Source organism: Sinocyclocheilus grahami, unplaced genomic scaffold, assembly GCF_001515645.1.
Source record: "Sinocyclocheilus grahami isolate Dianchi unplaced genomic scaffold, SAMN03320097.WGS_v1.1 scaffold160.1, whole genome shotgun sequence".
In the NCBI taxonomy this organism is placed as follows: Eukaryota; Metazoa; Chordata; class Actinopteri; order Cypriniformes; family Cyprinidae; genus Sinocyclocheilus; species Sinocyclocheilus grahami.
In genome coordinates, this window is record NW_015505339.1 from 1422591 (window position 1) to 1438001 (window position 15411).

The 15411-nt window shown below is 38.2% G+C and overlaps 1 protein-coding gene across 1 annotated transcript; it reads right to left on the reverse strand.

The window, feature by feature from the left end:
• Positions 1-13239, reverse strand: LOC107592855 (delta-1-pyrroline-5-carboxylate dehydrogenase, mitochondrial-like). The gene is made up of 13 exons (XM_016282424.1): positions 13058-13239; positions 11833-11926; positions 11654-11746; positions 6197-6244; positions 5871-6026; positions 5600-5749; positions 5436-5510; positions 4369-4556; positions 3561-3634; positions 3259-3455; positions 3099-3146; positions 1512-1664; positions 1-138 (listed from the first exon to the last, which is right to left on the reverse strand). Exons 1-13 carry the CDS (start codon positions 13096-13098, stop codon positions 13-15), a joined length of 1443 nt encoding a protein of 480 aa, XP_016137910.1. The 5' UTR covers positions 13099-13239; the 3' UTR covers positions 1-12.
• Between the last annotated feature and the right edge of the window lie 2172 nt (positions 13240-15411).

Genomic DNA, 15411 nt, shown 5'->3' on the forward strand with positions numbered 1-15411 from the left:
ATGGTGCTGCACTCACTTATCTTGGGAAAAGATGGCTCCTGTCAGGGCATAGGGAGAAGTGTTGTCTATTAAGTGCAGGACCTTCTTGTAGTCGTTTTCAGGGTAAACGTAAACTGTCAGGATAGGCCCGAAGATCTCCTGAAATAGCAAAGAATATATATATATATATATATATATGAGATATGTAACAATCACTGATTCTGACTTAAACTTATAGTTCTATGGAAATTTATGGAAAAAGGAAACTATGACATTTATCACACAATTCAGACTTTTTTCGGAAGTGTGAGACATGATATCACAACTCTGAAAAAGTCAGATTTGTGAGGGAAAAAAAATGTCAAATTTAACATTTTTATTCCATGGCAGAAACAACAACAACAACAAAAAACAGAACGTAAGATATAAGCAAGATGAGATGTAAACTCAGAATTCAGAGGAAAAAAGAATTGCGAAATGTAAACTTAGAATTCACAGATAAAAAGTCAGAATTGCGAGATGTAAACTCAGAATTCAGAGGAAGAAAGTCAGAATTGCGAAATGCAGACTGAGAATCATGATGAAAAAAGTCATTGCGAGATGTAAATTCTTATGTAGCCTAAACGTAGAATTATGAGAAAAAAAATCTGAATTGCTAAATGTAAAATTACAATTCTCATATAAAAAATCTGAATTGCGAGATGTAAACTCAGAATTTAAAAAAAGTCAGAATTGCGAGATGTAAACTCAGAATTTAAAAAAAGTCAGAATTGCGAAATATAGACTGAGAATCATGATGAAAAAAGTAATTGCGAGAATTGCAAGATGTAAACTCGTATGTAGCCTAAACTTAGAATTATGAGAAAAAAATTCAAAATTGCGAAATGTAAACTGAGAATTCCAAGAGAAAAAGTCGGAATTGCGAGAAGTAAACTCCAGTCAAAACTGAGATAAAAGGTTGCAATTAACTTTTTTATATTTTTATTCTGTTCCAAAAATAAGCTTCCATATATTTTGCTTATTTTTTGGTTTAAAAAATTAAATGGAACAATTTTTCATTAAGTTAATTCTATAAGCCTTCATTTCTGTTAAACAATGCAAGTAAGTGCACTTCTGTTCATATTCCATATTTATTTTACTTTTTTATAAATCAAACAAATTAACATTCAACCTTTTGTGTAAAAGCTTTCATTTAACCTGTAATATTTCTCTAATCAAAAATAATTATTAATTTATAATATCAAGTATTCATTTAGGGCAAACGGTTGATATAATCAGATCCTGGTATGTTCTCATTATCTAGATCACTCATTCGGGTGACTGTGGGTGGTAACCGGGTCAGCTGAGACCATCCGTGTGTGAAGATAAATGAGGTTAAACGGAAGAGATTGGTTTAACTAAACAAACCAAAGTACATCCATTCACCGCCCTGAGCCTCTGTGAGTGTGTGTGTGTGTAACTAATCCTGAATGGGGAAAAACCAAATAAAGATGTCAGCCATTGTGCAATTTGGCATGCAACAATTTTTATACCTCATTCATGATTTTCTCTTGTGGGTCGGTGGTTTCAATAATGGTGGGTTCTATGAAATATCCTTTTTTATTATCACAGTTTCCTCCAGCGATGATCTTCAGATGTGGAGAGGTTTTGGCGTGTTCCAGCCATCCCTTGCTTCTGGAGAAGGACTTGAGAAAGACATTAAGAGTGTTTATTACCTGAGCAAGAAGTAAATAAAAAATGTGATACATTTAATTTCTTTATTATTGGATTAATAGGTTGTTGGTTTGTACCTTGTCATCAATAACTGCTGAGAAGAAAGTGCTGAAATCTTCAACTGGCTTTGAAGTGAAACAGAAAAAAGTCAAAATGGCAGTAAGTTCAGTTTGTAAGAAAAATACTGTTACTGTCCACCACTGCCACACTTTGCAGTTGCAAAACTCTTCCACTTACGTCTCCCACTTTGATCTGTTTGTGCACATCCAGGAGTTCCTGTTTGATCTGAGGCCACAGTGAGTCTGGTACGTACATCCTGGAACAGGCCGAACACTTCTGTCCTCCGTACTCAAACGCCGAGCGGATGGTGCCGTTCACCACACTATGAACGTCTGCGGACTTGTGCACAAAGTGGAAGTTCTTGCCACCGCATTCTAAAACAAGCATGAGAAACAAGAAATTAAACATACACTTTTTTTTTTTGAATTTTAAGTCAAACATTATTAGAATTCAATTCTTAATGCTATTGGAACACAAACCTCCAGCAACACGAGGGAAATTCCTGTAGATGTCCAGATTCTGGGCGACCTGCTTCCACAATCGTTTGAAAGTTCTGAAAACGTTTCCAAAATTTTAAAAAAGAAAATCAGCATATTAGAATGATTCCTGAAGGATCACGTGACACTGGAGAAATGATGCTGAAAATTCAGCTTTGATCACAGAAATAAATTACATTTTAATTACATTAGGTGTTTTAAATTGTTAAAACATTTCACAATATCACTGTCTTTACTGTATGTTTTAATCAAATAACTCAGCCTTGGTGAGCAGACAAAAACATTGAAAAATCGTACAGATTCCAAACATTTGAACTGTAGCATAGGTTAAAATGCTACAAAATGTAGGCTTCAACTAAGCAAAACATCCAAGAGGTTGAAATTTTCACTCTGCACTGTGAGACCAGAGTCTGACAAACTTTAACTCCGACAGAAGGTTATACTAAAGATACGAGGGTCACATTTTATTTTAAGCTTCAATTTTCATTATTTACAAACTTTTGCCTCAATAAACTACTAATTTGCTGCTTATTAATAGTTAGTAAGTTAGGATTTAAAGTAGTTAGTAGGGTAGTATTAGGGATGTAGAATAAGATCATCCAGAATATGTGCTTTTTAAGTACTAATAAACAGTCAATATTTAAATAATAGGCATGCTAATAAGCAACTAGTTAATAGTGAGAATAAGTGAGAATTGGTGCTAAAGGAATACTAAAGCAGCCATCCCTTGCTTCTGGAGAAGGACTTGAGAAAGACATTAAGAGTGTTTATTACCTGAGCAAGAAGTAAATAAAAAATGTGATACATTTAATTTCTTTATTATTGGATTAATAGGTTGTTGGTTTGTACCTTGTCATCAATAACTGCTGAGAAGAAAGTGCTGAAATCTTCAACTGGCTTTGAAGTGAAACAGAAAAAAGTCAAAATGGCAGTAAGTTCAGTTTGTAAGAAAAATACTGTTACTGTCCACCACTGCCACACTTTGCAGTTGCAAAACTCTTCCACTTACGTCTCCCACTTTGATCTGTTTGTGCACATCCAGGAGTTCCTGTTTGATCTGAGGCCACAGTGAGTCTGGTACGTACATCCTGGAACAGGCCGAACACTTCTGTCCTCCGTACTCAAACGCCGAGCGGATGGTGCCGTTCACCACACTATGAACGTCTGCGGACTTGTGCACAAAGTGGAAGTTCTTGCCACCGCATTCTAAAACAAGCATGAGAAACAAGAAATTAAACATACACTTTTTTTTTTTGAATTTTAAGTCAAACATTATTAGAATTCAATTCTTAATGCTATTGGAACACAAACCTCCAGCAACACGAGGGAAATTCCTGTAGATGTCCAGATTCTGGGCGACCTGCTTCCACAATCGTTTGAAAGTTCTGAAAACGTTTCCAAAATTTTAAAAAAGAAAATCAGCATATTAGAATGATTCCTGAAGGATCACGTGACACTGGAGAAATGATGCTGAAAATTCAGCTTTGATCACAGAAATAAATTACATTTTAATTACATTAGGTGTTTTAAATTGTTAAAACATTTCACAATATCACTGTCTTTACTGTATGTTTTAATCAAATAACTCAGCCTTGGTGAGCAGACAAAAACATTGAAAAATCGTACAGATTCCAAACATTTGAACTGTAGCGTAGGATAAAATGCTACAAAATGTAGGCTTCAACTAAGCAAAACATCCAAGAGGTTGAAATTTTCACTCTGCACTGTGAGACCAGAGTCTGACAAACTTTAACTCCGACAGAAGGTTATACTAAAGATACGAGGGTCACATTTTATTTTAAGCTTCAATTCTCATTATTTACAAACTTTTGCCTCAATAAACTACTAATTTGCTGCTTATTAATAGTTAGTAAGTTAGGATTTAAAGTAGTTAGTAGGGTAGTATTAGGGATGTAGAATAAGATCATCCAGAATATGTGCTTTTTAAGTACTAATAAACAGTCAATATTTAAATAATAGGCATGCTAATAAGCAACTAGTTAATAGTGAGAATAAGTGAGAATTGGTGCTAAAGGAATACTAAAGTGTCACTGATAAGAGTAACGCAATCCCATTACATACTGTATGACTGAGTCAACAAGCATAGAAAGAGACGTACGGCACACTGCCAGTGAAGTTAATGCCAGCCAGGTGCTCAGAGGACGTGATGGTGTCTCCAAACACTGGACCATCGGCTGGGACAAACTGGATGATACTGGGTGGCAATCCAGACTCTCTCAGGATCTTATAGACGGCGTAGCTGGCAGACATGGCTGTGTCACTGGGTTTCCACAACACCACGTTACCCTGAATGCATTTATGTGACAAATTCAGTCGTAGAAATGAACCAAAACACTCAAGTGGTGCTGCATGTCACTACTAATATATTTTAAAGGGACAGTTCACCCAAAAATGAACATTTTGCTGCACCCCAGAGTAATCCACACAACTCCAGTCCAACAATTAAAGCGAAAAGCTGTGAGTTTGTAAGAAACAAATGTATCATTAAGACATTTTAACTTTAAACTGTCCAAAATACGAGTCCATAATCCATAATAACACTTCCTCCAGTGAAAAAGTCCATTAACTGTTGTCCTCTAACATCAAAATCCAATGACATATTTGTTTAGAACCATTCTGGACTGTTTTCGCTTGAAAATGCTGCTTGACCTGGGCATATTTCTCTCTCTGATTCAGACGAGACTAAAAAGATTATGGGCTCGTATTTTAGCTGGAAGCAATCACTTGAAGATAAAAACGTCTTGATTGATTTGTTTCTTACAAACTTGCAGCTTCTCACTTCACAAGACATTAACAGATGGACTGAAGTGGTGTGGATTATTGTGATGTTTTTATCAGCTGTTTGGACTCATTCTGACGGCACCCATTCACTGCAGAGGATCTATTAGTGAGCAAGTGATGGAATGCTACATTTCTCCAAATCTCTTCCCATGAAGAAACAAACTCAACTACATCTGATGGCCTAGTACATTTTTCAGCAACTTTTCATTTTTGAGTGAACTATTTCTTTAAATGCAGACAACTTTAAATTGTCTTTTAAAAGAGAAATTTAAAATATTCAGCAATATTATCAGTTAGACCGCCCTGCTTATAGCTCAAATGAACTTGTTTTACAATTAATGAATTTAAAATATAAATATAAAGAAATGTGTCTTGTCATCTCACCATGATAGCAGGGGTGCCGGCCAGGTTTCCACCAATCGCTGTGAAGTTAAATGGCGCGACAGCGGCTACAAAACCCTAAAACAAGTAAAAGGCAAGGTAATGCCAAATAAGGGCTTGCACAGACAAAACTGTTATGCAGTCATCTGATTATTTAGAGAACGCACCTCCAGCCCACGGTACAGCATGGTGTTAGTACTTCCATCGCTGTCTAACGGCTGCTGCTGTTCCAGCTGAATCGCATGTTTGGCATTGAACCTGAAGAAGTCAATGAGTTCTGCAGCAGCGTCAATCTCAGCCTGGACCACGGTCTTACCCTGAGACAAGGAGCAAAGCTCATTTGTTTAATGGAAAGCCAGCATAAATAATCCCACATGCAAAGGTGTAACGAACTGGTTAACGTAAGTAGTAACCAGCTCCAAATGTGCAAAAGTACACCTGTCCGATCATGGTCTTGGCCAGAACGTCTGCTCTCTTGGGTCCACTGATGATGTCAGCAGCTCTGAAGAAGATCTGGGCTCGATCTGCAACGGGTTTAAGATCCCACTCCCTCCGAGCAGCGACCGAGGCCTCGATGGCTTTATTTATTTGCTCCTTAAGACACAGCCACACAAAGTATGAACAAAAACAACCTCATTCCATGCCAAATTCATTATTTAGAAAATGGATTTTACAAGTTCAAGTGAACAGTCAAGCACTGCTCAAACACATTTGCAGGATCTCCTCATGTGAATGTTATAATTTACAGTATTATCACACTGTACCTTATCAGCATAGCAGAACTTGGACACTTTGTGAGAGTGGTTGAATGGCTAAAAGGAGAAAAAAGAAAAGATTTAAAACAGACTAAAATCACACAAAACAATAACTTCAATATAACATGATAATATATAATGTAAACACTGTCCACTTATAAAGCACATACGTATTCTGGATGATCTTATTCTACATCTCTAATCCTACCCTACCAACTACTTTAAATCATACCTTAATAACTATTAATAAGCAGCAAATTAGTAGTTTATTGAGGCAAAAGTTTGTAAATAATGAGAATTGGACCTTAAAATAGAACATCAGAAAAAAAATAATTAAATAAATTGACCTTAAATATATATATATATATATGGGCTGTCAGTCGATTACATTTTTTTATCTAATTAGTTACATTATGTTTCAATTAAATAATCGAATTAAATCGCAAAATAAATTTGACTGTGAAAATACCCACAAAAGATTATTTAAAGGTATTGGTGTGTTAAATGAGAAAGTGTCAAGCAGACATTACAAACTGTAGCTTTAGAAATATTTTATTTGATTAAAAAAAATTTTTTTACACAAACATTTAGGCAAATAATTAAATAAATTGACCTTAAATATATATATATATATATGGGCTGTCAGTCGATTACATTTTTTTATCTAATTAGTTACATTATGTTTCAATTAAATAATCGAATTAAATCGCAAAATAAATTTGACTGTGAAAATACCCACAAAAGATTATTTAAAGGTATTGGTGTGTTAAATGAGAAAGTGTCAAGCAGACATTACAAACTGTAGCTTTAGAAATATTTTATTTGATTAAAAAAAATTTTTTTACACAAACATTTAGGCAACAACGGCCTAACATAAACTATGGCACATAAAAGAAGATAATTTGAGAAATATCTCAGTATTGTTTGTTCGTACAATGAAAGTCTTTGGTAAACAAAACATCTTTGTTACCAACAGTCTTCAAAATACCAAAGTTCCTTTAAGGGTAGTCTATGGTCTTTGAATAAAGTCTCAAATCCAAAGAGATATTCTTTATAAAAGTTAAGAGTCAGCCACACCTACCTAAAAATGCTGTTCTAACACGCCCCAACATGTCTAAGTGTCACGAATCCGGTCCATGAACTTCCGTCTGTTTGCCATCAGAGGTCACCCAGTAGTGAGGGCTCTTTAAAGTTAGGCACTGTTGTGGAGACGCATGTCACGTGACAACGTCAACATGGTGGATGTAGTACGTCCGAATTCCATTCATACTACTCGCATTCATACTATATAGAACGTACTTTTTTAACGGTCGAGTAGTACGTTCAAATTCAAATGTAGTACCTACTATGCAGTATGCGATTTCGGACGCACCCATTGACTCTCACACCACACAGACTGTTACACATCACCCTGGACTGCATTTCCCATCAACTATTGCACTGATTACACGCACACAGCTGAATGCACTGATCACAAACACACACACACACAGCTGAATCCAATCAGACATGCTACATAAGCCACGGACTTCCTCTCTCTCACTGCCGAGTATTGTCTAGCGTTTTTCACTCTCCAAGTGTTAGCTACTTTACGGAGCTAACTCTATATAACTAATATTGCCCTGTCGTTTTGCCGTTTGGACTCTGTTTGCCCATGCCTGGACCTTTTCCTGTGTTCCTGGATTTATCCCTCTAGTTTCGCCCTTTTGATTCTGTTCGCTGATCGTTGACCTTCGCTAGCCCTTTGATTATTTTTGTGTCTTGCCCGCCATATACCTGTTTGCCATTGTTCGACCCTGCCTGTGTTTCTGACCTCTCTGCTTTAAATAAAGCTTCCACATGGATCCGCACGTCTCACGTCTCGTCAGCCCCGTTACAGAATACTCGGCCACACAAGGATCCAGCAGCTGTTCAAGTGGACATTGGCCAGGTATGGACACTGCAAAAATATTATTAGCCCTTAAACAAGGCCCGCGATCGCTGAAGAACTATATTAGAGAATTTTTAGCAATCGCGCACTATTCAGATTTACCGGACTGTCTTTTGATAGAGTTTTTTTGTGATGGCATTAATCGACCTCTTAGGTCTAAACTTAGAGGCGAGGGTCCACTTTCGTCTCTCGCTCAGTTTATGGATTATGCTTTGTTGACTGTTGACTCTTTGTTTACTGTGGGTGTCATGGAGGAAGAACACGACAAAGTGTCTGTGACTGAAATGGCGGCTGTACCAGAGTACGCTCACAAAATGGCGGCTACAGCGGAGCCTGATCGCAAAATGGCGGACACAACAGCGCCCCGTTATGTCACAGCTGATCTTCCTGAATCAAGTCAAGTCACCGTTGATCATCATGAGTCAAGTCAAGTCACAATTGATCGTCATGAGACAAGTCTAGTCACAGCTGATTTCCATGAGTCAAGTCTAGTTACAACTGATCGTCATGAGTCCAGTCAAATCACAGCTGATCTCCCTGAGTTCAGTCAAGTCACGGTTGATCATCATGAGTCAGGTCAAGTCACAGTTCATAATTACGAGTCTAGTCAAGTCACAACAGATCTTCCTGAGTCGAGTCTAGTCACAGTTGTTCTTCCTGAGTTTAGTCAAGTCACAACTGATCGTCATGAGTCCAGTCAAATCACAGCTGATCTCCCTGAGTTCAGTCAAGTCACGGTTGATCATCATGACTCAGGTCAAGTCACAGTTCATTATTACGAGTCTAGTCAAGTCACAACAGATCTTCCTGAGTCGAGTCTAGTCACAGTTGTTCTTCCTGAGTTCAGTCAAGTCACAACTGATCGTCATGAGTCAAGTCAAGTTACAGTTCATTATCATGAGTCAAGTCAGGTCACCGCTGATCTTCCTGAGTCAAGTCTAGTCACAGTTGATCTTCCTGAGTCGAGTCTAGTCACAGTTTATTATCATGAGTCTGGTCAAATCACACCTGATCTTCATGAACTAAGTCACGTCACAGCTGATCGTCATGAGGCAAGTCACGTCACCGCTGATCGTCCAGAGTCACGTCACGTCACGTCACAGCTGATCGTCAGGAGTCTTGTCATGTCCTGTCTGTTGCACCCAGATCTTCAAGGTCAGTCTTTCGGTATCCCAGTCTGGTATCTAGTGTGAGGATACACCACTGGTGTCTGCACGCACAGCTGGTATCCCCAAACCTACTCACTCTAACTCTTCTGTTCCTGAACTAATTCCTCTGTCTGAAGTGTTTCCCCTGATGGGGATCGCTTTTTGGTGTGTTTGGGCTGCATACACCACCACAGAACTCCCAGAGGCGGCAGCGCCCACTATTAGGTCTCCAGAGGTGGAGGCTGAAGCTGCAGAATCTCCTGAGGTAGTGGTGCCCGCTGCAGTTTCTCCAGAGGTGGCGGCGCATGCTGCAGAACCTCCCGAAGCGGCGGTGCTCACTTCAGCTCCTTGCGTGGTGGTGGCCACACACACACACAGCTGAATCCAATCAGACATGCTACATAAGCCATGGACTTCCTCTCTCTCACTGCCGAGTATTGTCTAGCGTTTTTCACTCTCCAAGTGTTAGCTACTTTACCAAGCCATTCCATGTTTATGTCCTGTTTGGTCTCTAGTATTGTTCTGCGTTTTCCACTCTCCTAGTGTTAGCTGCTATACGGAGCCTGTTTATTGTCTTAGTTTTGTCTTTTTCTTAGTTCCTAGTTTAGTCTAGTCTTGCCTTGCCTGTTTTCCCGTATATATATTGCTGCCTTTGTTTTTGGATTGCCCTGCCGTTTGGACTCTGTTTGCCCATGCCTGGACCTTTTCCTGTGTTCCTGGATTTATCCCTCTAGTCTCGCCCTTTTGATTCTGTTCGCCAATCGTTGACCTGCCCTAGGATTATTCGTGTCTTGCCTGCCATATACCTGTTTGCCATTGTTCGACCCTGCCGGTGTTTCTGACCTCTCTGCTTTAAATAAAGCTTGCACATGGATCCGCACGTCTCACGTCTCGTCAGCCCCGTTACACTACGTCACTATGTGGGAAGAGTTTTTATAACGCCGCCCAAATGTTCACGCAAAGAAAGGAGGCGTAACTTTTATTCTCGCTGTAGTTTTGTTGTTTCCGCCGTCATGTCCTGAAGACGCTGTGTGCTTCGTTGTAAAAGTGAAACTACTTTGTTTGGTCTTCCAAAAGAGGACGATATCTGCTTCGTCATGCCTGGAGCTGATCCGTGCTGGTCGCTACAACTTTGCGCTGTGGATTGCCGGATCGGCTTTCACCGTGGACAAAACGGAGTCCAGCCCGGGGTCGTCACATGTCCTTCCGGACGCTCCTTCGTCGAAATCGCCGGCTGCGCCGTTCTCAAGCCCGCGCCTCTGCTCACTCTAGCCCTCCGGCCGTTCCTCACGCTAGCCCCCGGCCTCTGCTCACTGTTCAGACCGATGAGCTTTGTAAAAATCGTCGCGTTTCAGAAATGCGGGGCATAGAGGAGAAACAATAATGTACAGTATGTGGAAAATAATGTGTTTTTTGAACCGCATTAACAGATTTCATTACACCAAATACACTAAATATTCTTTTTAGCAACATCATATGACCCCTTTAAATTAAATGATACTCTAAATAAGAAACTAAATCTGCCAGCAGGTGGCGGTAAATGTCTTAATTCGATTCGTTCAAACAGCTGATTCATTCAGGAATGAAGTAAATGGCTTTGTTTATGAATGGGGCTTTGAATTTTTGGTTCACAGAATTCGTTCAAAACGCGGATTCATTCAGAAACTAAACTCCGCTGTGTTGCTCAGAGACGCAGAACAATTCTGCTATGGCTTTAAAGGTGATATATTCTTTGCAAAATTAAGCAAAAACACATAATATTGTGTTTAAAATATAACAATATCAACTTCTTATTTACTGAACTGCTGTATAAAATCACATTTAAACTCGTGATATTCAGGACAAAATCAGCACTCGTGTAATAACCTACTGCTCTCCCTGCGTTATGTTTTCCTAACTAATTAATTAAGTTAATGCGTTAAACTGACAGCCCTAATATATATATATATATATATATATATTAAAGTACAATGCAGAAAAATATAGTAATAGTAAAAAAGAACCTAAATTGACCTTTATTGATTTGAAATGGATCTTAAACATTTACCTTAAATATAATAATAAATAAATCTTAAATATTGATTTAAGTTGGTTTTATTTTATTCAAAGGACTAAAAAAAATAACAAAATATACAAAAAATGTGTATTATTTTAATATAATAATGAAAATTTGTAAGAATAATAATATGTTAAATATTCTTTTAATTTGAAATGATTTTATTATGAGTAAAAAAAAGAGACTCCAGTGTGGCTACAATAGTATTATTAAGCATTATACTTCATGCCATAGTGAACAATCAAGTATCCCAGAGGTACCGAGGATGATTTTGCTGTAGAAGATCTACAGAGCACATGCTCATACACAAACCAAAGAAATGATTAACTCACAGACAGCTGGTATCTGATATCTTTGGTCCACACTTCTTCATTTCCAATCACACATGGAATTTCTTCGGTCTTTCCCTTCAGGTTTTGTAATGCCTGTAAACCAGAGAGGTTCAATCAATCAGATACGCACGTATTTCGTGTATTGGGAAATCAGAGACAGCGTGTAATACGTTTTTCACCTTCTCCAGTTCTGATCTCTCTTTACTGCCCTCTTTGAACCCCAGAATGGGCTCATTCTTCACCTCCACAGCTGCACACGGGAAGGTCTTGAACCTGCAGAGAAACAAAACCAACAAACTTGCTGTTGCTCTTCAATACTTCTCAGTTTAGTCACAAAAATCACAAGCCTCTCAATCAGTAACTTTTATAAAGTCATCTAGAAGAATAGCCTGCTGTAAATCCATAACAGGAGACAACTGGGCCACTCTAGTCTCTAATGCATGCATTTGTTAGACAGCTGAGGTAGTTCACACGACATGTCAAGCAGTGACAGCAGTTTATTACACAGTGTATTATACATTCATAGAGTTCAGCGCCATATTTTTTGTGGAAACCGTGATACACTACCATTCAAAAGATTTAAGAAGAAAAATCAGCAAGGATGCATTAAACTGATCAAGTGACAGTAGACATTTATAATCAAATTCAAAAAATGTATGATTGTTACTACAAAAATATTTCATAGAGTTCAGCGCCATATTTTTTGTGGAAACCGTGATACACTACCATTCAAAAGATTTAAGAAGAAAAATCAGCTAGGATGCATTAAACTGATCAAAAGTGACAGTAAAGACATTTATAATCAAATTCAAAAAATGTATGATTGTTACTACAAAAATACTGAGTTCAACATTAATAATCAGAAATGTTTGTTGAGCAGCAAATCAGCATTTTAGACTGATTTCTGAAGGATCATGTCACACTGAAGACTGGAGTAATGATGCTGAAAATTCATTTTACATTATATTCACATAGAAAACAGTTATTAAATATTTCACAATATAACTGTTTTGACTATTTTTGATCAAATAGAATTCAGCTTTAGTGAGTATAAGAGACCTGTAATAACATGAATACTCAGTTAAGCTGCAGTGTTTGTTTTGTACACTGTCTCAGTATGTGAATTATGCTTATGAATAGATAGAGCTACAGTAATACAATAAAAACAACGAGAGACACTTGTGCAAACAGATCTCGCCTAACTTTTACCTAACAGCGGGAGGACAAGTTTCTTGAGCATTACACAACAGGCTGCCTGCTTGCTTGCACGTACAATGGAAACTTCCAGCACTTCCTCACATCACATACGATTATTATTATTATTATCATCTGCATAAGGTGACACATGTCAGAAACTCTCAAAGTGAAAGTCATGTGTGAGTCCATGTGCAGCTGCATACATACCCCTTCAAAGACTGCCAGACGGCAGATCTCACTCGTAGCATGATTAATCTGGACGTACAGGACAGAGACTTTATTTATATGTGTATAAATAAAAATTAATATCCTCCCGTTGAGGATCTGTAATGTTAAAATGCGACCCTGACAGTTCAATTCTCCAAGATCACAGGCAGCGGCATTACATGAATGGAGACCTACCACTTCCGGTACAGGGCGGGGGGGTTATGACAGTGTTAATGTTGTTACAGTCCATACAGACATCATGTTTCTCATAAACAATCGATAGTAGTGATCAAACATGATTAAGTAAGTCAACATATTGTATTTCACATTCTATCTGTAGCTTTACAGGTGCATCGTGTAGACATAAAATAATTCGACGTTAGGATGCTCCCCTGTTGTTCATAAATGGAAGCGACGAGAGGGCGAGTCTCTTACTGGCCAATCAGCTTTCGAGAAGTTCTGCTCTCCGTCAATCATAAGAGGCGTTTCTCCTACTGTGTTTCCGTTTATAAGAGAGTTAACTACTTATGCTCATGTGCCAGTGTTGTTTTTCTGGAGTAAAAATTAAGATTTTAATCAGCACAACACTAAATATGTAAAGTCTTTACACAGCCTTTATGTGTTTTTCGGGTGTTTATATTTATGAAATATCAACTCCTTAACCACGCCCCCACATATAGGCGGCGCCATACTGGGGCATGTTCAGCGAGACTTACTTTAGTGGTGAGGAGCATAGTGTGTGCGTGCGTGCGTGTGTGTGTGCGCGCGCGTGTGCATGCGTGTGTGCGTGCGTCTGCGCGTGTGCGTGCGTGCGTGCGTGTGTGTGTGCGTGCGTGTGTGTGCGTGTGCGCGCGCGTGTGTGTGCGTGCGTGCGCGTGTGTGTGTGTACGTGCGTGCGTGTGCGTGCGTGTGTGTGTGTGTGTGCGTGCGTGCGTGCGTGTGTGTGTGTGTGTGTGTGTGTAATAAAATGTACCGCTGCATTTGGCATTAGCAACAACAAATACTGTTTGTAGATCATTCAGGTGCTAGTTGAGTAATCAAGGTGTTAGCTACCTTCAGGCTGACAACAAAGAACCTCATGTAGAGTTTGCGTTAGAATATAAGGGGTCGTAAACTGTTAATTGCTTGTATTTTTGTTCACATTTTCGTTTTTAATAATGAACCTACAAGACAAGCATGTAGGCTCATGCATTTATTTATTTATTTATTTATTTATGATGAGAACAGATGAACAGAGTTAATGATGCGCGGATGAGATAAAGCCATGGCTAAAACTTCACCCGAATCCGCAGCTTCAAATAAATTATCCATCCGCACCTAAAGTCTCCATACTATGGCAAGCCGTTTTATCTTAAAATAATCCCAGTGTTACTCGTAATTGCATTTTTACTAGTAACACTTCAATTAGAGAGTTCTCTAATTCAGTTCTTACTAGTAACAATTTCAGTTAGAGAGCTCTACAAATTAATTTTTACTAGTCATATGTTTCCATTGACTTCCATTCATTTTTAATTACAGAGCTCTACAATTGAAATTTTACTAGTAAGTATTACAATTAGCTCTCTAATTTAGTTCTTACTAGTAAAAATTGAATTAGAGAGCTCTGTAATTGTAATTCTTGTAAGGATTGAACTGTAGAGCTCTATGGCAAGCCGTTTTGACTTTTATTCATTATTCGAAATGCTTGTAGATCATTTACCCCAATAAAACACACTTGTCAAGTTTCCAGACATGATTAAATATAGAGTGCTGTACTACAGGGACGGCTCTAGACCCTTTTAGGTGGGCTTCAGCCACCCTATTTGTCATCTCAGCCCCCTAAAACTATAATCAGCTATCTGAACAATCAGACCAGTGCTGCTTCCTCATGAAAGTTTATCATTCTCGCTTTAAGGGCAAGATGGCACGAGTGAGATCTCAATGTGGTATTCACACACTGTGATATCGTTACTGTGTACACACAACATTAAAATAGACTACACAAAATATTATGTCACAATAACTGTCTTGACGAGTATCCAAGTAAACAGAGTCGGTTACGTCTTAACAGTTACAGTAAGAAAATATTAATGTGTGTCAGTATAACGGATTCATGCATTTCTTATATTACGCTAATATTGTTAATAAAACAACAAAGGAAAAACAGAGAAGCACTCACTGCTCTTAACTAAGTAACTTATGTAACTTTAATTGGTAATTGTGTATAATTTCGTAATACAGTTTTCATAAGCACTGTAAAATACTGTTTATTTAGGAAATCTGTATCTTTGTCTCTAATGGTCTCTCTGAGGGCTAAGCCCCCCTGAGGATGAACCCCTAGAACCGCCATAGACACCATTTTATTTATCTCTTTT

Excerpts from the sequence above, each read along its gene's own strand:
- LOC107592855 (XM_016282424.1), bottom strand. The coding sequence starts at position 13,098 with ATGCTACGAGTGAGATCTGCCGTCTGGCAGTCTTTGAAGGG. Across the intron at positions 11,747-11,832 it reads AGAGATCAGAACTGGAGAAG|GCATTACAAAACCTGAAGGG; the intron begins GTGAAAAACGTA and ends TCTGGTTTACAG. Across the intron at positions 6,027-6,196 it reads AGTTCTGCTATGCTGATAAG|GAGCAAATAAATAAAGCCAT; the intron begins GTACAGTGTGAT and ends CTGTGTCTTAAG.